The sequence below is a fragment of the Microchirus variegatus genome, assembly GCF_963457635.1.
Source record: "Microchirus variegatus genome assembly, chromosome: 17".
Classification (NCBI taxonomy): Eukaryota; Metazoa; Chordata; class Actinopteri; order Pleuronectiformes; family Soleidae; genus Microchirus; species Microchirus variegatus.
The window spans coordinates 9,960,062-9,987,125 of record NC_139818.1 but is presented as its reverse complement, the minus strand read 5'-3'; the positions used below and the strand labels follow the sequence as shown (position 1 = coordinate 9,987,125).

Genomic DNA, 27,064 nt, shown 5'->3' with positions numbered 1-27,064 from the left:
CTCCCCGGTCCTTCATTACAACAGCAGGTGGCTCAAAAATGAACAAAGGGAAGGAGATAAATAGATGAAAAAGCACGTTTACTGTGCAGTTTTGAAAGTCAAGTAAAACAATCCCATCCAGTTTCTGCACAGATGCTTTGATTGTTAGACGTAATGTTCGTCCAAGGTCAACTGACGACAAGCAACAAGGCTGTAAAAACAATTTGCATTGTCAGGGAGAAACACTACACTACCCACAATCCTCAGACGTATCCGCGACATCATCTGATTGTTCGAATTCACTGTTACCATGAAAATGATGCTAACACAAACATGAACGCACTCCAAGCAAGGTAGTTTGACGGCTCCACCAGCCAATCTGAGCTGATCTGAGACAATTGGACCGATCATTACAAGGGATACAGATCACCAGTGTTTATCTTTTCCCCATGACAACTTCAACAAAGTAAAAAGTGATGAAGAAACCAATTACGGACTGCACCTTTAATTGCAAAGCAGGGATAATTTCCTTAAACTTGTTAAAGCAAGATATATACATACATATGAGGCATGTACTGCAACACAATATTTAGTTAAAGTTCAATTAAGTTCAATTCAAGGCTTGAACAGGTTTATGGGATGTGTAGTTCCTTCTCTCAGAACAGTTCTGTGCTGTTTCTTTGTTTTCTAATTTTTTGGGGGGTTAGGGTCACAACATTGATTTCAGGCTTGGGACGTTTTTCTCGTTGGAGAAAATGTATTATGGGAAATGAAGAAAATTAGTTGTTCTAGCCAGTACTCAGTGCCATGCTCTGTTGTCAAAAGCATAAGCGTGTGCAAAAGCATGTTCATAAACAGTTGGATTATCCAGTAAGATGCTCAGAACATTGTGATTATTAAGATTACAACATTAGTGCTGCCTTGTTCCAGAAAAACAAAGTCAATGTGTGAAAGCATGTGAGTTTGAGGCCCCTTTTTTAAAGGTCTCGCTAATATTTACACTGCCCGTGCTGACATTTCAGTTTTATTTCAGTTACTTGCGTCATGGATTAATTTGTTTTCTTTAATAAATCCTGTATTCATTTCAAGTCATGGCTTGTTTCGGGTTGCCAGGTAAATACTGGAAACTCATATGATCTTTTCCCAACTGAGCACCCGCCCCCCCACTGCTACACACACACACACACACACACACACACACACACACACACACACACACACACACACACACATATTCCCATACAAAGTTGCCCACGTGATCTCTTCACCAAAGCCGCTCCCTGCTCTCCAAATCTTGGCTTGATATGAGGAGGGGCCCCGCTAACTCTTTTTTGTTTCCCTGGCAACTGCATACTCGGCTGTGAACTTTGGAGCAGAAAACACCCAGCACTGATTGTGTCTGACATAAGAGCGCTTAGTGCAGTCAGGGCAAACTTTTGACTCTGTGTGACTCCACTGCAGCAACTGACCGTAGAAACACTGACTTTAGAAAAGTCTCACTTGAGAAATTACTTTTTTTTTTTTGGAATTTCAATTCAGAAAAAGAATATTTTCTCTTGAATTTACTAGGCTGGTTTGGTGTGTATGTGTAGTTTAGTGGTGAAAATATCCTTAAATGCAAGTGAACTTGGTTAAACTGAGGAGTATTTGTTGATTCATGTATTTCTGATAGATTTCAGCTTGTCAGAGTAGGAGCCTGGTCAGCAGATCATGAAACATGAAATGGACACTTTGCAGAACTGGACCTCACTGGACTGGATCTGTTCAGTCCATAACCCTAAATACATGCTGAAATGCTGCATCAGAAACGTAGCATTAGAAAAAAACAGGACACATAGTAAGAGTTTGGACTGGAAAATGTATCGTTTTCAAATAACAATTGCAATCTTTATTGCAAAATAAAATAATAAAAGTCAGTGATTGTATACAGCAAGGTCCCATTAGTTTTATTATTGGAATTTGTATTTATTTAGCCTTTTATGTGTATTAACCACCATCACAGCCTGTGTGATAGTCATCTATCTATTTTTAATTTGTAAAAGAAGCAAGTGATTTATAATAATAATAATTTAATGGTTTGCTACATGGTAAAGCTCCACCATCAAAATCATTAACACTGTGACTATTGAACAGAAACTTGACTTAAAAAACGATAACTTAAATTAAATTTTGATTTATTTGTGTTTTCCTCAAATTGTTCAGCCAAAGTAAAAGTGGTCAGTAGCTGATTTTCCACCACGCAAAGTAAAATGTAAACTGTAAAATGAAACAAATATCATAAGATTTTCAACTGCCACCTGTTCTGGGACAGCAAGGAGTAGAGTCCAGCTCCAGGTTTTAACGTCTGCCAGATTGGTTGTCCTCCCTGTGTTTTTGTGTGTGTGTGTGTGTGTGTGAGTGTAGTCATGGTGGGTTCCCATCCATTCTCATGGTAATTGGAGCTCAGGAATGGAGTCTCTGCAGCAGGCAGTCCTCTACAGAGCTGGACTTCAGACTGACAATGGACTATCTTATTAGAATGGATGGTGTTGTTTAAACCCACCACGCACACACACACACGTATGAACATGTGTGTTTGTTTTTGAAGTGGTTTGAAGAAAGTTTCAAGCAGCAGGTGGGTGACGCCTCATCATCTTTTCCTGTTTTTTCTCCCCCCTTTTCTTCCCTGTGTGCAAAGTGCAGAGGGGAAAATATGTTGGAATTGTATCTCTCATCATGTTTGTTGAGCATTTTTACATCTGAGATTGACGAGAAACTCCAGTGTCAAGCTCACTCATCTTCTCCCTCAACAATTCTTTCCTCTGACTGAGCTGTCGTATGTTCGCTCCACCTGATATCTTTGTTTCACCGAGCCCTCGATTAACACGTGAGCTGTGACTGTGATTGTCGTCACTGTGGGTGGCTGAAGACAGAAGGTGCGGCGTGGTGAGAGATTGCGTCGCTTTATATCGCAATTAAATCCACTCCCTGCTGTGACAGACCCAGATATCCAGTCTGCAGTGTATTTAGCTCAGCGCTGACTGTGAGTCATGGGGTCGGATTGAGAATGAAGGACTGGCTCCAAGTTAAAAAAAAAAGTGTTTAGTGTGATTAGAGTGTTAAGTTTTCGCTTCGAAGAAGAAGGTTTACTGTTTACCAGACTAAATCTAAACCTTACCTGATCTGGAACGTAGAAGAAGAAGCTAGTCCCAGGATTTTCTCTTGAAATGTATCCAAATGACTCAGACCATCTGCATTTGTGGAAACTCTGCTCAACACTATTGATTCCACCTGCTGGGAACTGGAATTGTTGCCTCTATATCCATATTGTCCATCAGAGATATACTGTATTTGTGGTTTGTTTTCCATTTCCCTTAAGCTGGCACAATAACCTTTAACATTGGTCAAGAAATGATATTCTATTCTTTTCAATAAGACAGTTTGTCTACTTATAGAGAGAAATCACACCAAAAAAACAGTGTAGGACGTGTGAGGAAGTTAAGAACTAGTCTATATTCAAGGTTTATCAAAGGGTATACAGTAAAATAATAGTTGTTTCCAGGTTGCAACATGAAGGATCCCCGACTCTCAATGAAGCACCAGCAACACATAAAAACAAATTATTGTAAAGGTTTATTTCAAAACAAAAAGCAACTTCTCTGACTCAAAACGGCTGTGAGTGGATGATCCCGCCTCTTATATTTGAACCTCGTGTTCAGGACCAATCGGCTTCCAGGATCCACGTAAACACCTTGCATACAGTCAGTCAGTCATGTCCGCCTGCAACCCAGCACACACATGCAGAGATATAACTATAATAATAATTATATTTGGAGAGCAGGGTTCAAATAAAGAGTCCAGAGTCCATAGAGAAAATCAGAATTTTTTGAGTTTTTGATCCACTGCTGCCTCCATCAGTAAGTTCAGATGTGTGATTACAAGACTTGGGGGTTTGTAATTCTTCATTTGGATAAGTAAGTGTATTAAAATAGGCGGCAGTAGACCAGCAGCTCCAGTGTCCCTCAGAGCTAAAAGTGCAGATTTTCTCCATGGACTTTGGTGCCGTAGAGTGAGTGGTTTCCAGTCAGAAAAGGGAGTCTAACAACATGATAAAGTGGCAAATTGTTTCCCAAAGATATCGTAGACTAAACAGGCCTCCATTTTATCAACCATTTCAGTTGCAGAGGAAAATATTTATCCGGCACATTCGTGCCAAAAAAATGTTCCTGGTTCTCTGAGAGCACCAAGGTTCTGAATCGATCTAGAGCCTGAACAGAAACTGTGTCGTTGTGAAAGCACTATGAAAGTGAATCTACCCATTTAACCCAGGAGTGACTATGTGTCAGTACCTCATACAATTAAACTTTTAAAAAACCCACCATGAAATATAATGTATAATGTAGGGTGTCAACAATAGCTTGTTGTTTGAACTGAGTGATTAGTCTCTGATTGTTGGCAGTTACTCACTGTCGTGTTGTTCACTGCTCAGTGAAGTATTTGTTGTGAGGGTGTTGACTTGCTGCTCGCTCACTGACTGACGCCTAACTTTATGGGCTCCTTTGATTTCCTGTTTGGTTTGTGCAACGCTTTTCTCTCAAAATTAAAATTTGTAATCCACCATTATAAATCTTGTTGTGCATTATGTGTGTGTGCCGACAACTATACCATCCTTCACAAAGCAGCAAGTGGAATTCCACAGAAGTGGGTCACAATGTAGCATAGCAGCCTTCACAGTGTGTTTATTATGTTAAAAAAAAAAAGCTGCATATTTAACCCTGTGAAGTGGAGCATGTGATGTGGTTGTGTGTATGTGCAGAGGATCAAACGTGGGAATAAGTGGATTGATTCCAACTCAATTGGAAGTCCCTTTGTTTTCCATCGCCGTGTGACTTTTTTGACCCATTATTAGTGAACTGTTTTCCTCACCAGAGGGGGAAACGCTGGTGTGTTAGCAGTTGGCAGAGCATACACTGATGGATGCTGCATCAGGGCGGGAGAGAGATAAATGGATGGTGTTAAAGATGAGAAAAGCTCCTTTGGGTTTAGCTGTTGTCAGGTTGAAGAGGTCATGGTGGCCAAAGATCACAAAGTTCACACCGTATCTGTCTGTAAATGTAAGAGTTCTGATAAAAATGAAGTCAAATATTTTACTCAAAATCCTGAGAAGGGAAGTAGTTTTATTGTCCTCTTGGTAACACAATATGGCTTATTATTATTATTATCTGAACAGCACAACTTTAATGTTGTATAGCCATCTGACTGAAGCTGTCATCCATCGACACAGATCTGAATGAACACAACCTTACAACACAATTGCAGCAGATATTGTATGTGCAGGAGTTATTGCTGCTACAGCACTGTATCTGTCAACACCACCATAAACCTATTGTTGTCTATAGAGTGTATCCACTACCGGTCAAAAGTTTGGGGTCACCTATACAATTTTTTTGTGTTTTCCATTATAACTCACACTTTTATTCATCAAAAGGAAATATAGTCAAGTCATTGACAAGATTAGAAATAATGATTTTTATTCAAAATAATAACACATTCACAATGTATAAAGTGTATTTCTGGTTCATTTAATGTTATTCTCATTGGAAAAAAGTGTTTTTCTTTAAAAAAATGAAGTCGTTTCTAAGTGAGCCCAAGCTTTTGACCGGTAGACGTGCATTATAATAATCAATGGTGGAAAGTGTTTACGTACATTTTCACAACTATTGTAACTTAATTATGGTTTTAGTTGAGTATTTTTCTTCTTATGCTGCTTAATATTTTTGCATTATGACACTCCACAGATAAACTGTACTTTTTCTATGTGTATCTGATAACAAAAGTTGTGTTCTCCACGCAATATAGTACATCGTGAAAAGCTTTTCCAGCTAAAATGACACATTTCTATTAAGCCATTTTGAGTTTAGCTCAAGTTTTATTGTGTATATTTGATTCTTTAAAGCTGCAGTAGGCAGTATCACAAGAAAAGGTGCTCATTGTTGAGTTTAATTTGCATGTTATTAACATTTTGGGAGAACTGCTCTCTGTCCTGAGCTGTTAATCTCTCCTGCTCTGAAAGGCCTCACCCACATTGACACGTTTTTACATTTTCCCTCCAATTCTATTAAGCACTTTTTTACTCATTGCATCATAGTTGTTGCCAGAGCTGATGTTTCTACTGAAGGGACTGTTATGAACAACCTGCCTACTGCAGCTTTAACATAACTCATACACATTTTCTAAATACATAAACAGTATCCATTTGTCACTGTTTCTGTTATCTGTCCCACTCTAACCGCCTCTTCTTTAATGTCCCCGAGAGCCTGTAAGTCTGTAGTTGCTGTCACGGGCCATTGTGCCGCACACAAAGAAGCCGAGTCCACTCCAGTTTTGTGTCCATTCATAAAAAGCGGTGATGCATGAACCAGGCTCTCCCCACAGTCCCAGGGAGCCCCAGAGATCAGCCTGACCCGAGTGATGGCAGAGACCTTGATCAAAAGCTAGACGAGAGAGAGTAAAGGGTGGGTGAATGAGCGGGTGGGTGGTTGTCCACAGGGACACGTTTGGTTACAGTGAATAAGGACATTGGCTGGGAAGATTTCTCTTTGCTTTCTTTGTTTCCTTTTGGGATTTTTTTTTTAAATTTATGTTGAGGGGAATTCACATTTGTTTTGAATACTGTTAAAACTGTATTCACCAGAAGTTACACGTTGTAGCTTTAAATGAAAACAATCCTTTAAAATGGTCATCAAAAGCTAAAGATGAAGCTAAACCTGTCTCCTTTTCCTTGTCTATTCCAGAGATGACGCTCGTGTCATCCCAACCCAAACCGTGTCCCGCCTCAGACTTCTCCCCCACCGCCGACACCGAGGACCCAGAGCAGAGGATGCTGGAGAAGAGGTCAAAGGTGATCGAGGAGCTGCTGCAGACGGAGAAGGACTACATCAAGGACCTGCAGATGTGTGTCGAGGAAATCATCGAGCCCCTGAGGAAGAAGCAGGTATAACAAGCTAAACTTTTATTTTCCACAAAATGTGCCCATTCCTTCACTTCAGGGAGTGAAGTTGAGATCCAGTACCTGAGTTTCCTCATGGTTTGAACTCTCATCATCTTCATCTCTCGCTGCTCTTCCTGCAGGTGAAGAATGTTGACTTTGAGGGACTCTTTGGCAACATCGGCTCTGTGATTGACTTGTCAGAGCGGCTCTTTGATGCGCTGCAGGACACCGACTCTATCGGTGAGGAGACACTTTTGAAAACATGCATGTTTGCTCGTAGTTAGTGTTTTACCAACAGTCCAGTCAGACTCTTCTGGTAAATGAAATGTATTTCCCTTAAACTAACCGGATGTGTTATATTCATTACTGACTCAACTCTTTTGAATGCTCGGCTGAATCACCCTTTGTCTTTTCCTGCGTCGTGTCCCTGTCCTCTGTCCTCTCAGGAAGTGTATTTCTGGACTTTAAAGTCGAGCTGGAGGAGGTGTACAAGATCTACTGCCAGAACCACGACGACGCCATCTCTCTGCTGGAGAGCTACGAGAAAGACAAAAACATCCAGCGCCACGTGCTGGAGTGTCTGGAGAGACTGAGGTGAGCCACTGAGAATGACTTTAAATCACACGTGAGCAGGCTCACTTGCGAGTTTGAGTTTGACCTTTGTTTAAAAAGTCATTTTGCACCAAAGATGTGCATGTGTGTGTGAACGTGTGTGTGTGTGTGTGTGTGTGTGTGTGTGTGTGTGTGTGTGTGTGTATGTGTATAAGCATGAAAACAAAGCATGAGTAATACAAAGTAAAACACTGACTATCAGAGGCCGGTTAATCATTTATTATTTGAAGTGTTTGTGACAAAGCAAAAGAAAGTATTATTATTATTTAAAGCTTGACAAACTGGAACTTGCTTCGCACACTTTCGTTTAAAAATGTATTTAAGGTGAGTAGATTAGGCATGTCACAATGATTATGGCCCAATTAATTGGCAATTCACAATATTATGACGGGAATTTCAAAATAAAACCTCCCCCTTGTGTGTCACGATAATGGAAATTCACCATGATCAACAACTTTAGGCCATTTTAATGTGGCACCAGCTGAAAAGCACATTAACGAAGCGACAGTGAGCCAGCTAAATGGAATTCAGCCGTGTTTCAATTGATTATTTACACGTGAGCTTTTCCACTGGTGTTGTGTCAAAGCGGCTGCTGTGGTAAAGGCCAACTGCGAGTGCTTTTTAGCTCACTGTGCGTTAAAAGTTAATCCATTCCTGGTGTTGATTCTCCTTTGACCCTATTTTGTTATTTGTAATAAGAAGTTATTGAGTTCAAAGCTACTGTTGGCATGAAATTAATTCATGAGCAGACTTTGAACTTTAATGTGTGTAAGAAGTAATGAGTCAGAAATGTCTTTCCTGAAACACATTTACACTTGAATACACTGTAAATTATCAATTTGTTGAACAGATACATCATCAGACACCTGTGTTTGTGTGTTTTTCTGGTACGAAAACTGACCACATAGAGACCAAAACCTGGTCCTAATGGTCCTACCGGATTAAGTTTAAGGCTAAGATTTGAATGGTGCTGAGTTTAAAGTTGGATAAAGCTTTGTTAGGCTGTCCAAAATGAACGGACATTTGTGCAGTGTCCTCAGAACAGCTGCTCAACACTGTGTGTATGTGTCTGCGCTCCATCCCATAGTGTTTCTATAACTCTCAGTCATGTAGAGCAGTTGAAGAATGTGCCCTGCCTGGTTTCACCTGCAGTTTCACCATCGGTGACTCAGAGACTGCTGCGTGTCTGTAAAATATACAGTCATAGTCTGAAGATAAACACAGGTTTCAAAAAGAAAAGGACAAAGTACAAATGGACATAAACAAAAAGGACACTGTGCACAATGTGCAGCTCAGCGTGTGTTCTCTGATAATCTGTTGTTTGTAGCTGCAACTTGTTGCTCGCTTTTGTAAATACAGCTCTAAAGTAAGTGTGCAGCCTTAACCAGGGCCATAAAGTATGCACTGTAAAGTGTGTGTGCGTGTTGCAACCTATTCAGCTTTGAAAAGGTCATGTGCGCTGCCCGCCACTTTCTAGAACCAACACATTTTACTGCCACACTGGGCCACAGTCCAGGTCTAAGAGAGAATTCCTGAAACAAAACCCTTAACAACCACAGAAATGGTTGTATTCAGTGGGTTTGGTTGATATCTTTTGAGATGTTTATTTTCATGTACATATATACAGTCGAGTTTAAGATTTAGGCTCATAAATCCTGTTTGTGTTATCTTTCTGTCCCTTTCCATTCTCCTCCTCACCAGGGCCATTTATCGAGAGTGGTAAGTCTCCATAACGAGTGTCGTCGTGATATCCGGCGTCAGAATCATCCTGACTGCATGCTTTTTGCTTACTAACTCCCGGGAATGAGATCTCTCTCCTTCTTTCTCCTCTCCCTCTCTCCCTCCCTCTCTCTCTCTGTGAATCTTGAAGACTGATCTATAACGGGTCATTTGATTTGTTCCTGCCTTGATTGACATGGACTTATATTAATAACGCTGTCGTTTTGTGCATGTGCATGTGCATATTGTCGTGAAGAGACATCATTTGACATCGTCCTGCTTGTTGGGCTTGGGGAAAGCTTTGAATGCCATCTGCTGGACTAAAACAGTAACAGCAGTTTAGAGCCACAGGTGTTGTTAGTATAATTTAGATTTAAATGTTTTCTATGCAAGGGACACATATTTTTCATATTAAACTATGTTTTGACATCATTTACCTTATAAGTGAAAACCAAATAATAATAAAATAAATTTACTTTGACACATCAGATCACATTTTGGCTCCAAACAGCCCAACTATGGAGGCAAATTATTTGAAGTTGGAAGCTGTTTGTCCTCTCGATGGCATTATAACTAAGCAAAGATCAATATTGTGTGGCATATTGGACCTTCCCTGTACTGTGTTTGTCATCATCAGCATATAAACTGTGCATTTGTGATGAAGTCGCTTATCATTGGATCGTATTTAATCCACATGATACAAACAGACGTGTGACGTGAACATGGGAGGAAGCGTATATTTCGTTTAAATGTGACCGATCTGATGGTTTCTCATATACATACAATAACCTCTGTCATCGCTGACTCTTTTTCAGGGGTAAAACAAATTACATCAACCTCGGCTCTTTCCTCATCAAGCCCGTGCAGAGGGTGATGCGTTACCCGCTGCTGCTGATGGAGCTGCTGGGGGCCACGCCAGAGAGCCACCACGATCGGCGCCAGCTGACTCAGGCCCTGCTGGACGTGAAGAATATCAACGTGAACATCAACGAGTACAAGCGCAGGAAGGACCTCGGTAAAAATCCACCACTATCTAATTTTTGCTTTAATCTTACCCTCTATGAACCACCACATCATGGTTAAAATTGACTCTTTTGTCCTGCACCAAATTCCATAGAGTACATCTGCAGTTTTAGTTTGTTTGCGACACAGGAGCTGCTGCTCTCCTGTTGCCATGTTTGGCACGTTTATGTCACTTTGGTAAATGCATACAAAGGATTTCAAACGCAGAAGTCACAAAACAAGAGATTTTAATTTACTGGTGGAGGCAGCAGTGGATCAGCACCTGCTATGTGCTGGAAAACAAGATTGCTGTTTTTTCTCTGTGTGCTTTGGTGTGGGGATTGATTACCTGAGCTTTTGTGAATGGACTTAAATCGGTTGTTTTTGCTTTTTGAATCCTCTGGCAGCCATGTTCTTATTGAGTGTAAACATGCCTGTCTCAAGCTGGTTTTAGAGGCAGGGGACCAGCAGGGGATGTGCTTAATACCCCCATTAACTCCATTAACTCCAGAAAGCCTGTCAAGTGCCTGTCAGGTGTTTACATGCAGTACAAAGACTGGGCCTCTCGTCTCAACTGTTCCCTCTGCTGTCCACAGTGGTGAAGTACAGGAAAGGGGACGAGGACACGTTCATCGACAAGATCTCAAAGCTGAGCATGCACTCCATCATCAAAAAGTCCAACCGTGTCAGCAGCCACCTCAAGCACCTCACAGGAATTGCACCCCAGGTACGTCACTGCTGCGAATGTTAAAGTTCACATTAGGTCACACTAGGGCAGACTGCGGGAATGAAAACATGTCTCCTTTAACCTCTTGTTCCAGATCAAAGATGAAGCGTTTGATGAGACTGAGAAGAAGTTCAGGCTGCAGGAGAGGCTCATCAAGTCTTTTATCAGGGACATCTCCTTGTATCTGCAACACATCAGAGTAAGAGCACATTACCAGAATCACAATTATCTTTATTTAAAGTACTGCCTCAGTTATAAATATAAGAGGTGTTGGTGGATTTCCTGCAATTAATAATGGGTTATTCATACATTCCAGTCACTGTTGGTATATATATATCCACTATTTCTGGATTGTAACTGTGAAAGTTCTGTCTTTGCAGGAATCAGCATCCGTAAAAGTCTTGGCAGCCATAAGTTTCTGCGACATCTACACAGAGCGCAGCGTGCTGGACCCCGAGCTCTTCCACAGAGCTCACCGCTGCATCAGCGAAGAACAGTTCACACGCTTTGTAAGTTGTCCATTCAAGCCTCACCGAGGTGCCGAACAAATTGAATTGAGAATGACATCTGATCACATTCTCCCTCCCTCCCTGAGTAGAAGGAGCGCACCGAGACTTTAGTCATCAACCCGCTCAACCAGCTCCTCCTCATGTTCGCCGGGCCACACAAGCTTATCCAGAAGCGCTTCGACAAGCTGCTGGACTACGACAACTGCAAGGAGCGAGCCGATCGCCTCAAGGACCGCCGCATCCAGGAGGAGCTGCAGGTGGCGCGGAACAACTACGAGGCGCTCAACGCCCAACTTCTCGACGAGCTCCCGAAGTTCCACAGTGGAGCAGAGGAGCTGTTCACGGGCTGCGTGAGGGATTTCGCTCAGGCTCAGAAGGACTTCATGCAGACGACACTGAGAGAGCTGAAGCCCATCCTGCAGATGGTGAGTGACTAAAATCTGATTTATTTACAATATTAGTGTTTCATAATTATCCACTCTTAACGCAGAACTTTTCCTTCACTGAAATCTTCAGTTTTCTAGCAAAGTTGGCAGGGAGGGCAACCTCATCGCTCAGTTCCAAAAGGAGTATGGACGAGTTCTCCAACTTCTGCAGAGCTTCAGCTTCTGCCCGGAGAACCTGCCTCCAGCCGCCGCCGCCTCGAAGAAACCCTTTGAGAAGAAGACTCTGGAGAAGCAGACCTCTAAAAAACAACTGCAGGGACCTGTGAGCTGAACTTTTTCATTTCTACCACATTTTTATTTTTACACAGTATATGGAGTAAGGCGTTTTCAAATCAGGAATTCTAACCAGGACTCTTTGTCTTCTGTCACTTTTAGCCAATCATCAAGCAGACAGAGGAGCACCGTGCAGGACTTCTGGTACGCTACGGCCCTGACAAACTCTTCCAGGCTGACAGGAACTTTAATGCTGCCCAGGATCTGGATGTCTTTATACAGGAAGGAGACCTTGTGGGTGTTATCAAGCAGCAGGATCCCATGGGCAGCAACAACCGCTGGCTAATTGATAATGGAGGTAATTTATTTAAAACCCAACCTGTTTTTTTTTTTACCAAACTGTATATTAGAGCATGGATATGTGACCTGAGCCCATTATGACATGAGGTTTTGTTCACACTAGCTTTACTACATCTGTAGGGCCACATATACTGTAAATTGTTACATATTTCTGTGCATATCAGCGCTCATTTAATCTGCACATGTATGTGATATGATGTTATGTTTAGATTTTTCTTTTCTCTTTGGCTGGATTTGAAATGATGCTGCTTAGAGATAGATGGACAAAAGGTAGCTATGGTAACAATGATGCATCATGGACAGAGTCATGTTCTGAAACAAAATATTTGAAATAGTTCAGAAATTAAATTGTTTATTATCAAATTATTCCAAGTAATATACATTAGGGTCCAAACCGCTCATCTACAGCTAAAGAAAAGTTACATTCACATGACTTGATTTTGCAAAAAACTGCATTTGGTAAAATGGTGCAGTAATAAATTCCTTTGTTCCTTTTTGTTTTTCTTGTTCTGCAGTCACCAAGGGTTTTGTGTACAGCTCCTTCCTCAAACCTTACAACCCGCGCAGAAGCCAGTCGGACTTGTCCATCGAGAGCCAGTCGTCCAATGAGTCAGGCTACGGTGGCTCCTCCCCCGTGTTCTCCCGCCAGAACAGCAACAGCACGCTGACCTTTAACCAGGAAACTGCCACAGTCAGCTTTTCCTCATCCCAGACCCAGAGTCACTCGTCTCCGCACCCATCGCTGGACTCTGCCTCTCCTCGGAAAAGTCACCACAGAGATGTGGCCAACCCTGACCCTGTCAGTCAAAGCAACTCCATAACCTCATCACCACGAAACGTCTCGCACCGAAAGGAGATATCGGAGCAAACGCACCGGCACTCGCCCAGTCAGAGAGACACGGATCATTTGTACCAACACTCGGGTAATCACAGGGACTCGTACGATACAAGTTACACGAGCTCGAGCAGCCACAGGGAGACGTCGGACCTCTCGGAGACGGACTCGTCCTCTTCACACAGAAACAATCACACAAAGCAGCGCTATGGACACACAGACAAATCCTATGGTTCATACCAGCGAAGAAATGGAGATAATGGAGGCCAAAAGAGATCTGCTTACTCCAGAGACGAGTACATCGAACCAGAGCCAGAGCCAGAACCAGAACCAGAACCAGAACCAGAACCAGAGCAGGAGAGTGATGTGGACGGTCATCAGGTGAGATTTAGTGTGTTGTGTTGTGTGTCGTGAAGTCACTCACAGTAACAAAAAAAAAGCATATCAGCCTTTTGCAGTCTTCTTTGTAACGGCTTTCAGTTGCTACATCTCAGTATAACCATAGTAAAGATTACCAACAGCACAGTTTGTCAAGTTAGAGGAGGAATTTCCAGCATTTGATTGTGCAAATGTTTTATTTATGATTTATTCTTCAGGATGGGGTCAGCGGCACAGCACAGGAGGGCTCGTTTTAATATTGTCAATATTCAAACAAGTGCGTCATCTTTTCCACAAATGCAACCAAAGACAAATTTGAGCTCACTAAAAATACGGCGTCCAGCTTAGACACACATGTATAAATAAATAAATAAATAAAGCATTTGCCACAAAATTCTTGTGTATTTTCCCCAATATGAATGTGGGAACTACGGTGGCCTTTGGATACCAAATAAGTTACTGTACTTTTAAGCACAATGCTAAAAAAACACTTTTACTTTAAAACAATTACACACAAACACACACACTAGCAGTTTATTTTAGCTTTTTAGCCTCTTATTCATCTAGTTTTGCAAGGAGATTTTTGACATGACACAAAAAAGACTACATACGAAAAAGCGTAATTTACCAACAACGACCACATGATGTCCACCGACTTAAAATAATGCCCCCACGTCAGCGTTTTATAGCTCTTCTCCCTCATCTCATAGCTGAGTCCCTCATCCCAGCGACCATCACACTGTTTTAGTTTATTCCTTGAAATTTGATTTATTTATTCACCTGTCTTTATCATTGCGCAATTGCTGTGTTTGCACTTCAAACATGTGCACACACAACCCACTTTATTTGTTTTTTATTTATTTATTTCATGTGTATATTTTGTGGGACTGTAGTATTGATTTGCCCTTTGGGACAAAGAAAGTCATCTGAACCTGAACTGGACTAATGCAGCAGATAAATCGGTGCATCCATAATATTTTAATGTTTAAGGAATGTCCAGGACTCCCTTGAAAAATAGGTTCTTAATCTCAAGGGGACCTTCCTGGTTAAATAAATGTTAAATAAAAAAAATAATAATAATAACACTATATATTTTTCTTCTCTTTTCAGTTTTACTATGCCCTCTATACATTCAGCGCCCGTTGTGCCAATGAACTGAGCATCTCGGCCAATCAGCGGCTGCGGATACTGGAGTTCAAGGACTTGAACGGCAACAGCGACTGGTGGCTCGGGGAGGTGGAAGGCCAGCGAGGCTACGTTCCTTCCAACTACATCCGCAAATCGGAATACACATGAACAAATGACGTGGATGGAGACGATCCTGTACCTCTGACAGCACTTGGACTTGAAGAAGGCTCACTCTGCTGCGAGCAGACGGAACAAACCACAACAAACAAGCCTTTTAGTTTTTTTGCAGTGACTCATTTTTATTTTTTTGTTGTCATGGAGTTTGATGAGAGAGAGACTGACCTGCTGCTGACTTAGCTCCTGAACGTTAGCATTATACACCTGTATTTATATTATTTTTTACATTCTGGAAACTGCAGCCAAAGGTTTGTTGTTTCCGTTGAAAAACCTGTGAATTGCACCAGATAGTTGTTGCCACATTGTCTTTATGCTCATTTTAAAGGTTGGCAATTTGGGAGATTGCAATGGAAATGTGAAGGTTTTTGGGGGTTCAGACATAAACATAAAGCAATAATATGCACAGCACGGCATCGACGCTGTGTTTTCTTGCAATGACGTGTGAATATTTGATGCATTTACATCCATGGTGTTCAACAAAGCTGATGCACTTAAAGATGATTATTCACTGGATGCCAGTTTTCAAAGTGTCTGTGGAGCCATCGACAACAATATAGAGTGTTTTCATGAAAATCAATTTTTGACTCTTTGAATGAAGACTGGGGACAACGCTGAACGGCATATTAAATACTGTTTACAAGTGCTCACTGTGTTCCCCTTGGACTTTTTGAAATCTCTTTTTATCCACTAGGTTGACACGGTGTAAACAGGCCCTTTGATCTGTGAGAGGAGGGGAACGAGCTGTACTTTGATTTCACTTCATGCTCCCCATGTACATTATATATAGTGCTGAACAGTGAAAATACAATATTGCACCCACTGTAAAGTGATCACTGTTTGAATTAAAAAAAACATCTCATCTTACGAATATTTGTGCTGTCTGACAAATTTTGTCCGCTTGTTAGCACTGGGGCTGCAACAATCAAATCAATCAAATGTATTATTTATATAGCCCACAGTTTGTCTCACGGGGCTTCCCAGGGTTGGTAACATCCTTTGTCCTTAGACCCTCGACCAGGGTAAGGAAAAACTACCAGGGGAAAAAACCCTTATAACGGGGAAAAAGAAAGAGGTAGAAACCTTAGGGAGAACCACAGGTGAGGGATCCATTCCCTGGACGGACGGACCAAAACATACAATTACAATTGTTGATCCTGATAATGTTGCCCAGTAAGCATGTACAGGGTAAAAAGAATTGGGCCGAGCACAGAACCCTGAGGAACTCCATAGTTAACTTTAGTGAGTATGGAGGATTCCTCGTATACACTAACAAATTGACTCTTGTTCTAGTCTATGTAGCAGGATCTCATGGTCTATTGTGTCAAATGCTGCACTGAAATCCAGTAGGACCAGTACAGAAGCCAGTTCTTTTTCAAAATGATTGCGATGCAGGTGATCACCCAACTGGGCAGCTACAGCTTTTTTCTAAAGTCATCAAATACTACATTTAATTTAGTTTCTTGATTAATCAGTTTGAGTAATTTCTAGTTTGAGCTTGTTAAACATCTGTATGTTCTATTGTGGGGAAAATCAACCAAAAGGGTTAATTTGAAAAAATGTTCCATATCTGCAATCAGTTAAAAGTCCAGTGCATACAATTATTATTGTCTGTGCTCCGGTCATGCAGGAAGTACTGAACTAGTCTTTTTAATTTACAGACTCTAACGATTCAGTACACCAAAAAGAACTGTCTTTTTCCTTAGTTTTTCTGTTACCAAATAAATGTCAGCAAATAAATCCAGATCCAGATAAAGTATAAAAAGACAGAAAAAACATGAATAGCTGCTGTAGCTTCTTTGGCCTAATCTATTTTTTTTTTTTTTTTTTTTTTTAAATGTGTTCCCTGAATATCATCATAGCCTGTGTATCTACATATCCACTGTTTTAAACTATATTGTGGACGAAGCAAAACACAAAGAAGTTTGTGAAACACTGCCATTATTTTATACTTATTCTTACCCTACTGGTCAACAGATTAATCAATCATGGAAATACATTTGTGTTAATGTTTTTTATACTGTCATTGACAGAACAGACCTGTACATTTCAGTTCCTCAGCAGTTCATAAATAGACAGATGTTCTGAACAAATCTATCAAATATTCTGCTGTTGCCATCCACAGTAAAGCAGAGTTGTGTTTAATAAATCAACTAATAAATTCATAAATAGATAAACACGCATTATAAGTAAAAAAAAAAAAAAAAGAATCACAGTCACTTTGTCAAAGGAAAAATATTTTTTTAATTGCAGCCATGTGAAATTTTTACACACATTTTACAGTTGCATGTAGACAGTGGCAGATAATCAGCTGTTTGCTTAAGATAACCTCTCACATATTGAGAAACAGGTTCACTCACTAATGTTTAATGTAATACGCTAATGCAAAAAAAACCAGCTGACTAGACAAAGATTTTTTTTAAGGTTGATGACCTTTACACAACCCACGTTCCTGGATTCGAGCCCTGGTTGGAAGAACTTCGAGCCCCGTTTGGAACAAGGACCTTTCTGCAAAGAGTTTGCATGTGCTCTCTGTGTGTGCGTGGGTGTTTTCCGGCTTCTCAGCACAGTGCAAAAAACATGCAATATGGGGATTAGGTAAATTGACCGAAGATGTGAGAGTGTGAGTGAATGGTTGTTTGTGGCCCTGCGATGGACTGGCGAACTGTCCAGGGTGTACCCCGCCTATCGCCCTATGTCAGCTGAGATAGGCACAGCACCCCGTGACCCTCTGGTGGAGGATAAAACGGTAGATAATGGATGGATGGATGGACCTTTACACAAATCTTTTTTTTTATTTTAAATGCATGAACTCTGACAACGGTGTAAAATAAGTATTAGAGTGTTTATGGTTAATGTGAGCTATACTTGCTTACTTTATTTTTTAACAATCTCACTGGAAATAAAAGGTAAAAAAAACAACAACAATTAGAAAAGCACTCGGAGAGCGCAGACCTCCGCCAAGGCAGCTCAGCCCCCCCACAAAATATCGATAAAAATTGTGATTGCGGACATTTCCTGAAAATTTCGTCCAAATCCGTCCGTGACTTTTTGAGTTATGTTGCTAACAGACAGACAGACAAACGAACTCATGCCTTTGCGGAGGTCAACAAAGCAATGAATGATATTTATGCAACTGCTGTCAGATCGATGGAAGGCATCAATGATTACCAGGAGGGATTCCTGTGTTCCTCGGAGGGATTATTTAGGACGGTTTGAGCTAAATCACAATATTCTGGTCTCATCATGGCCGGGCTCTACGTGAACTCAGTCTGCTTAATAGCTCTCCTCTCACACCTGTGTGCACTCACTGCCTTTGGACAGGTGAGTAGTATCTGTGAATTTTGTGTCCATGAGACAAAACTCAAGTCAGATTAATAAATGGCTGATAAATGTTTGCTTTATTTACAGGGCTTCTTAAATGACGACGGTAAAGACTACTTTCACCTGGATTTATTTGTTATTGCAAATTTAAACTGTTGTTATACTGAAACATTTAAATGGCTCTTATTTTCCTCACAGTTTATGACTATTATGATTATGTGGAAATCACTGGAGGGCCGGACACTGATTTGAATCTGGATGACTGGTTGTACGACCTCCTGGATTTCACAGGTAAACGACGTCTGTCTCCGTCTTCACTCGATGAGCAGTGGATTGAAAGAATGCTGTTGTTGTTGTTGTTTACTCAGATATATCATTTGCTAGTTTGGGTGTTTGGTTATTGTATTGTCTTATCATGCTATCTAGACCAGTGTTTTTCAACCAGTGTGCCGTGAGAGATCGTCAGGTGTGGGAAATTATCCAATTTCACCTAATTGGTCTAAAAACATTTTTTGAAAACAAATAATTATGTTATATGGATATAAATATTCAAGACACTTTGATAAGAATGACTAAATTGTTAATATAGACTACAGAGTATCATTTTATGTTTGGTGGTGTGCCTCGTGATTTTTTCAATGGAGAAAATGTACCTTGGCTCAAAAAAGGTTGAAAAACACTGATCTTGTCTGCAGCTCTATGAAACTGTCACAGTTAAACGCTCAACAGCAAAGTAAAGTTTGCATCACTGACTCCCCCACAAAAATCAACAGTAAGTCCAAATGTCATGCCATAGACCCAACTGGGAGCCCACTAAATATTTGTTAGATTTAGTTTTATTTGCTTCTCTTCACACAATTGACCAAGTCATGCAGAATGTACAGCCTTTATTCTAAAAAATACTAGTGGTTAGGGTTATATATTAAAAACTGTTTTGATGAAGATCTGATGTTTCAGCCCTGTAGTCAATTGTTTAGAAAATATATTGGTCATCAAGTTGCAAACCAAAGTGGTGAAACTATGGATTAACAGCAGGCGAAATCCAATCACACAGATATTGGAAAGAACATGGATGACGATGGTGGTGATAAGACTTGTTTGTCTCCTTTCTCTTTTGATTTGTGCATTTACTGATTTGTTACTATAACCACAGGGTTGCTCCACTCTATTTTAGATACTGTTCTTTTTTTTATTTTATTTAAATAAGTTTTGAAGCCCCGAGCTTTGCAGTTGTGACCAGTGCAATGAAAGTCTTCACAATGGGACTGCAACTAGGCACCTATCTGACCATGTTCCATGTGGGAACATCATTTAAAAATAAATAAATAAATATCCCCATTCTTCAATTGGAAGAGCTAAAACTAGTGATTGAGACTGTTAACCCCTCAGGAAAATGTTTGCTGCTGATGTAAATCAAGTGAGAAATAGTCATTTCCCCCCCCTGGTGGCTTACTTTTGAAACTGGGAGTCTATTCTACTACATTGTTCTTCCAATACAACCAATGACACTCTGCTCCTCATTTATTTGTCTGAATCTTTCTGTCCCAACACAATCTATCCAAGTTGATAAGATCCTGTCTTCATGTAGATCCATGTGCCTCAAACCCGTGTTTGAATGGCGGCAGCTGTGGTACCGATGCCAGTGGGGGCTTCACGTGTTTGTGCCCTGAGCCTTACACAGGGAAGTGGTGTCAGAAAGGTAGGTCTGTCGACCTGTGCTCAGTCACTCATGTCATCAAAAAAAACTGATTTGTTTGAACCATGTCACCCAAATCCTGTATGAACTAGTTTAACAACTGGGGCAGGAAATGGACTCATGAGCAGTTAGACACTGAATAAAGTGAGAGTACACTGACAGAAGGTTTGGTACACAGGCAGGATAAGCAAACATACAAAATCACTAAGAGAACAAGGGTCACACACTGGAGACTAAACAGAGAAAACTATCAGAAGGGCAGATTTTATACTGCAGGTGTGGCTAATTGAGCACAGGTGAAAGTAATGAGGGCGGGGCATGTAATCAAACTGGTGGGTGTGGAAACCCGGCAGGATCTGAAGGAACTGGATCTGCAACGAGCAAAGATTTCAAACATGATTGGATTAACAGTCAAAGACATCAACCCAACACTTTTGTTTTTGTAGATGTAAGGTTTCTTATGTGCTAAGCAAAGACAATACAACACATACTACTGTCAAATTGTGTACACAAATGTGTTAAAATATTTATTAGTAAGCACTGCACTTTTATTACTATAATCCATCCATCTGACAAGTGAGATATATATGTCAAGATGCTGATGAAAGAACATGATCGTTTCACTGGTGGTCACAATAAACTCACAGTGCAGTGTTTCATTTCATGGAAAATGGAAGCAAAAACAAGCGCTGCCTTCATGTTTTTAACTTAGTGAATGATGGGGAAAGATGTTGGAAATTAGACAAAATTTGTTATTTTCCTATCAAAAATTAAGGTCCATGAAGGTACCATATCTGGTTCCTTGCCCCTCTGTGGTAAAAATGAAAATTCCAAAGAATATACAAGAAAATCCTGACCCCTGTCCTCCATGTTTTAGGTGTTTCCCTGCTCCAACACACCTGATTTTCTGAGTTTCTGAGATTATTACCGTAGATGCAGGAAAAGACTGAGCCGTATGACCGTACTTTTTCGGAACTGTTTCGGATGTCTGTGGAAGTTACCAAATATAGTTCCTTGCCTGGTAAAGGGTAAAAGACGTAATGTAAAGAAAAGGAAGGGCTCGATAGGTTCACATTTCTATTGTTTTTGGACTTAGATCAATGATGTTGTGATGTATTTAGTTTATTATAGATCTACTAATTGTTAATGTGTAATATTCATGTTACTGATCATTCCTGTATTTTAAAAACATTTAAAGGCTTTCTTGAATTAAAAAGCATTCATTCATGCATTGACAAAATGACATGAATGTACAATGCTTTGTCTTCTTTTTTCAGTGAAAGACGTTTGCAAGAATGTGAAATGTGGCAATGGAGACTGTCTCCTCACGTCGACTGCTCCGTTCTACCAGTGCAAGTGCAGAACTCCATTCAAACCTCCCGACTGCAAGAGAGGTCTGCAATCGTTCAAATTTGATTGAATTTCCAGAGAAAGATTCCGTTGCGACACTGATGTTCTTGGCCGTGTTCACAGCCTCCTCCTGCAGGCCCAATCCCTGTCAGAATGGAGGCAGTTGCACGATGGGAGCCAAACGTTCCACCTTCCAGTGCTCCTGTTCTGTTGGGTACAGTGGGAAATACTGCGACGTGGGTAAATATAATTCTCTCATGTATAGACCTTAAAAAGAAAACAACCATCACTAAGAATCCAGCTTTTAACAACAGAGCCAAAAATCAGTGGTCCACTGTGATTCTAGGGCCTAACGACTGCTACCAAGGTGATGGAGAGTTTTACCGCGGCATGGTGAGTGAGACTGAAGAAGGAGAGGTGTGTCTGGACTGGGATTCCTTTTCCATCGCACAGAATGGGGAGAGTCCCTTCATTTCATTTGCAGGCTTTGACGGAATTGGACAACACAATTACTGCAGGTGAGGAGCCATCTTGTGTAAAAGCGGGAAATGTTTGCTGATGACGTAACCATGTGACCATGTGACATAACATACTATGTGGGTCTCTGTCTTTGCTTCAGTTATTAGTGGTTATTAGCAGACCTCGAACAGAAGTTCCAATTAACGCTGTTTTTAAGTGTGTATTTGCGTCATTACCTTGTTTATGAAGCCCTGAAGTTTCGAAACAAACAGTTCAGCCACTGCTGAGAGCGCTGTGTTTTATTGTAATCTCGGGCTCAGCGAGATCTCTGAAAAAACCCGGTCCCGTTACGTAAACAGCGGTTCTCCTGAACAGCAGATCGTCGACTGCTCCGGGCACTAGTCCGGGCACAACCGATTGCGTACATTGAACCGCAGAAGAAGAATAACGTCCGTTGTGGAGGTGTTTCACGAGCGACAGTGTCTTCTGACTCTGGGTCTGACTCCGGGTCAAAGTCATAAAAGGGACTGCGGCGGGGAGTGAATGAAAGAGAACCATTTGTTTTTCAAGGGTTCTTGGTAACTCTAATGGTTCCAGTAAGAACCATATAATATCCAGAGAACCCTTTGAACCCCTTTCCTGAATAAAGGGGTTTAAAAGGGTTCTTGGTTACACTAAGGGTTCCAGGTGGAACCTTTATAAAATGTTCTAACCCAAAAGGTTCTAAACCTAAAGTTCCTAACCTAAAAAAAAACTTGAATTTAAATGAAAATAGAATGACAAAGTGAACCGAACGTGTTCATTCTCTGGAGAGACAAAACCATCTGAGCAGGAAAACTCCTGTAACCTGCATATGTGACCTGTCAGCCAGGCTAACTAGCCTCAGCTGTGGGAGAACACAGGTGCCTCCAATAACACCTAAATAACAAAGAAACCTGTGACCCAGATTCATAAAACCTCTCCAGCCTTTAGTTATTGACTTTCTTTTCTTGGCTTTATTTGTACAGATATTATAAAGGGAAATTAAATTGTGAAAAGTACCCTTTCTTTTTCCTTCCCTCTATGTTTTAAAAAAAAGCATTAAACTTAAAACAAGAAAAAACACAAAATGTCTCATGGCTCATGGCTGATGGTCCAGGGCTCATTTTTTCATAATTCATGATTGTTATAGAATAAGCAAAACATAAAAGTATTAAATAAATCAGACATAAATAGGTGAAAATATTATTTTATGGAGGTTTTTTGGTCTTTGATTTAATCTGACCCTGTATTGAAGTATTTCTGTATTGAAGGAATCCGGACGGTGATGATAGGCCCTGGTGCTACATAAAGAAAAATGGCACACTGGACTGGGACCACTGTAAAGTCAGGAAATGTACAGCAGGTGAACACACACACACAGACATGTTTGTGCAGCATTCATAGTGTCATAGATTCTAACCCTAACCCTAGCCCCTTGCCCTCATCACAACTGTATGCCTAACCCTAACCCTAAACCCAATTCTAACCCTCAAAAAGTCCTTTTAAAGGATGAGAGAATATGAGAACCATCCCAAATGTCCTCACTTTTCCCAAGTGTCCTTACTCCTTTTGATTTACATGTTTTGTTCAGTCCTCACAAATATAGCCATACGAGAACACATGCTTTCCATGATTTCAGAGGATATTACATTGATTTACATTAATTTCTTGGAGACATACCCTTACCTAACCTATAGACATAATGCATCCCCTGGCCCCTTATCCTAACAGGGTTAGGATAACCCTAATCCTAACCTATGACAATTAAAAGCCAAATCCTAACCCTAACCTAAAACCAAGTCATAACCCTCAAAAGCCCTTTTTATGGGGTGACAGAATGTGAGGACGAGACAAAATATTCCAAAATGTCCTCACTCCCTATGGTCACAAAGATACCCACACAACAACACACGGACACACACACTTTCCAGGGCTCGTATTTGATAGTTTGAATGTTTGTCCCTCAGCTCCGACTACTCCACCAACCACCCATGAAACAAAACCAACGGTCACTCCAGCCACGCAGTTTTCTGAGTGTGGGAAGCCACAACCGCGCCGCTTATCCAGAATCATCGGAGGGAAGAAGTCTGTTCCCGGGGCTCACCCATGGCAGGTTTCCGTGCAGGTCAGACACAGAGGCTCCGCTGATCCCTTCGGCCACTTCTGTGGTGGAATCCTCCTGGGGTCCTGCTGGGTTCTCACTGCTGCTCACTGCATGTAAAGCTCCCCATGTCTTTTATGTTCATATATGAACAGTTTTAACAGCTCAGCCTCTTAAATGATCACCTTTGTGGGGACTGTTTGTTTGTCCAGTGAGAGTGAAATGGAAATACAGGTGGTGCTGGGAAGAGTGAACATAGAGAAGGATGAGGAGTACGACCAGGTCATTCCCGTGGAGAGGGCCATCGTGCACGAGAAATACAGGGCAACCGAGTCTGCTCTTTATAATGATATTGGTGAGCTGCTGTTGTGTGAAATTAATATGTGTCCATATAAAAATGGATTGCGTTTTGACCACAACATATCCCTGGTATGTGCCTCTCATGTGCAGCCTTGCTTCAGCTACGAGTCACGCAGTCGCCGTACTGTGCCAAAGAAACTCGCTTTGTGAAGGCGGCCTGTCTGCCAAAGCAGCCGTTCAACAGTGGGACAGAGTGTGTGACATCAGGATGGGGTGCGACAGAAACAAGTAAGTATCATCTTATACTGTAGATTACTGCATGGGATCAGTCTGGGTTAAAGGTCACATAGAGTGGTCCTGTTGCACATATATGTTAGTTATGGAGGTCTACTACTACTTGTTTTCATGGTCAAAAACCTCCTAGTTGCTGGAAACGAGCCGATCTGTCCTTTTTGAAGCACTTGTCAGCCGCGATATTTCAGACCTAAATCTCGCCTGAGAAGACAGACTGTGTTGTGATTGGCCAGTACCCGGAAGTGACATTCGGCAAACCCGCTCTCAGAAGCGCAGCTCCCCCCTCTGGAATGGTGGATGCACTGCTCCTCATTATCAAAACATTGTTTTAACAGTGTTTAAAAATAGCTTCTTCACGACTCCCCGCCGCAGTCCCTTTTATGACTTTGACCCGGAGTCAGACCCAGAGTCAGAAGACACTGTCGCTCGTGAAACACCTCCACAACAGACGTTATTCTTCTTCTGCGGTTCAATGTACGCAACCGGATGTGCCCGGACTAGTGTCCAGAGCAGTCGGCGATCGGCTGTTCCGGAGAACCGCTGTTCACGTAACTATAACGGGATTTTCAGAGATCTCGCTGACCTCCGAGATTACAATAAAACACAGCGTTCTCAGCAGTGGCTGAATTGTTTGTTTCAAAACTTCAGGGCTTCATAAACAAGGTAATGATGCAGATACACACTAAAAAAAACACTTCCGGTCTAGTTCCGCTTTAATGGAGCCATTGGTGGCACATTTTTATTTTATCTCTTTGTCTCACGTTTGATGATCATTTTTCAGTCCCTTTATTGTTACAACCAGAAAATATGGCCTCTACAATCAGTATGGCCTGCAAATGATCACTTTTCCAAATGCTAACTGCTGTTAGCTCCCAGTAGCCTGTGTCCTGTTCTGAACAGGGCTGTTTTGGCAGGGTGATTGAACTGCTGTGGTGCTTCATCCTTATGGTGTTTTGACCAAAGCATGTCACAGACATGTTCATTAGGACACCAGGGAACTAGGTTAACTTGGACAAATAGGGTATAATATGTCTACATTAAACTCTCTCTCTCTTTTGCAGAAGCGTATTCCAAACATTTGCTGAACACTCGCATCCTCCTGATCTCTAAGGAGAAATGCAAAGCTCCTCACGTGTATGGAAACCTATTGGATGACAGCATGTTATGTGCAGGCATCATGCGGGGAGGTTCTGACTCCTGTCAGGTCAGTGCACGCGTTTTAAATGTTTTCTTTTCAAGGACAGAACATGGTTATTGCTTCACCACTACAGATTAGTATGAATTCCTCTCTGTCCCTGCAGGGCGACTCTGGTGGTCCTCTGGTGTGTGCGAGAGACGGGACACACCACATCGTGGGTGTGGTGAGCTGGGGCCATGGCTGCGGCGATAAGAACAAGCCCGGTGTGTACGCCGACGTTGGACATTTTGCTGACTGGATTGCTCGTTATGTACGTTAATCCTAAAATGGATGAGAATGACATGCAATTGTCTTTCTATATATAAAATAATATATATCACATGTATGAAGAACCCTGGTTCCATTAAACTTCATTCTCCAGAATGAGAGAGTGTTGTGTCATGGTTTTAAATGCCACTTGGGATTCATTTCTAGACAATAAACACAAACGAATTAAAAGAAACAATAACACATTAATTATGTAGCATTAGGGACAAAAATGTGGAACTGTCCCACCCTTAACCCTCCAGCCCTGAATTCTCACAAACGTTGGTCACGTCACCTGCTCATTGTCTGAGTGTGAGGCAACAAGGGCTTGAAATCTTTTTATCAGTTCTTGTCATCCACACTTCTTCTTCTTCTTCTTCCTCCACAAAGTTCTGACAAGCTGTACACTACGAGGTGCAATGCTGACCTCCACAGTTCAAAGTTCCCAATCACAACTTTGAAATCCGTAGTCCACAGTTCCTCAGTAATGTTTTACTACATGTGTTTAAAGACTCCTGCCTTTGATTTGGCAAGTGTTGCAGACAGACAGGGACCACAGACAAGACAATCCTTAAGCTCTTTAACAAATCTGTTTTCAAGAGGCTTTAGGCTCTCTGTGATGAGTCATACACCAGGGATCAAACAGCCGACCCTCTGATTAGAAGACCCACCTGCTGTACCTCCTGAGCCACTGCTGCAAATTGAAAAGTTCATTTCAGAAAGTGATGATTCTTTAATTAAACTCAAACTTCACACATGGTTCAAGTCTTTGAAGCCTGCATCTGTGTTTTTACATTATTATTTGCTGAAATCCAAATGTTTTGGGGTTTTTTTTGTATCAGATTTGAGTGATGATTATAAATAGGTCGTTTTTATGACCTTGCAACCTTTCAAAATTACGTTATGTTTCTCTTCTGATTCATTTAGATAAGAGAATGTAGTGTATAACAGCTGGAGGTGTTACCAAGGCTTTGTTCTGGCTAACATTTTTACAAAAGGATTTATAAGTAAAATAAAAAAAAT

General features: G+C 41.2%; 2 protein-coding genes across 3 annotated transcripts in view; both read left to right on the top strand.

Annotated features, from left to right (window-relative positions):
* dnmbp (dynamin binding protein) overlaps positions 1-15,865 on the top strand; it is a 55,357-nt gene extending 39,492 nt beyond the window's left edge. Inside the window, exons 5-17 of one of the 2 annotated variants that reach the window (XM_083904300.1) lie at positions 6,753-6,952; positions 7,090-7,189; positions 7,396-7,543; positions 9,263-9,280; positions 10,096-10,295; positions 10,879-11,009; positions 11,104-11,208; positions 11,390-11,518; positions 11,608-11,943; positions 12,035-12,226; positions 12,340-12,535; positions 13,053-13,753; positions 14,861-15,865. In XM_083904300.1, coding sequence (XP_083760426.1) covers positions 6,753-6,952; positions 7,090-7,189; positions 7,396-7,543; positions 9,263-9,280; positions 10,096-10,295; positions 10,879-11,009; positions 11,104-11,208; positions 11,390-11,518; positions 11,608-11,943; positions 12,035-12,226; positions 12,340-12,535; positions 13,053-13,753; positions 14,861-15,046 — 2,642 coding nt within the window. In that variant the 3' untranslated portion in view covers positions 15,047-15,865. The remainder of the gene's footprint in view (positions 1-6,752; positions 6,953-7,089; positions 7,190-7,395; positions 7,544-9,262; positions 9,281-10,095; positions 10,296-10,878; positions 11,010-11,103; positions 11,209-11,389; positions 11,519-11,607; positions 11,944-12,034; positions 12,227-12,339; positions 12,536-13,052; positions 13,754-14,860) is intronic. The other variant, XM_083904299.1, reaches the window with a different exon arrangement.
* A 2,433-nt stretch (positions 15,866-18,298) lies between these two features.
* habp2 (hyaluronan binding protein 2) lies at positions 18,299-26,131 on the top strand (the record flags this gene model as incomplete). Its single annotated transcript, XM_083903525.1, has 13 exons — positions 18,299-18,376; positions 18,464-18,482; positions 18,575-18,667; positions 19,965-20,075; positions 21,350-21,466; positions 21,546-21,662; positions 21,769-21,940; positions 23,174-23,265; positions 23,870-24,119; positions 24,216-24,358; positions 24,454-24,591; positions 25,659-25,801; positions 25,899-26,131. The coding sequence occupies 13 exons, from the start codon at positions 18,299-18,301 to the stop codon at positions 26,052-26,054; spliced, it is 1,629 nt and encodes a 542-aa protein (XP_083759651.1). The 3' UTR covers positions 26,055-26,131.
* Positions 26,132-27,064: the final 933 nt, after the last annotated feature.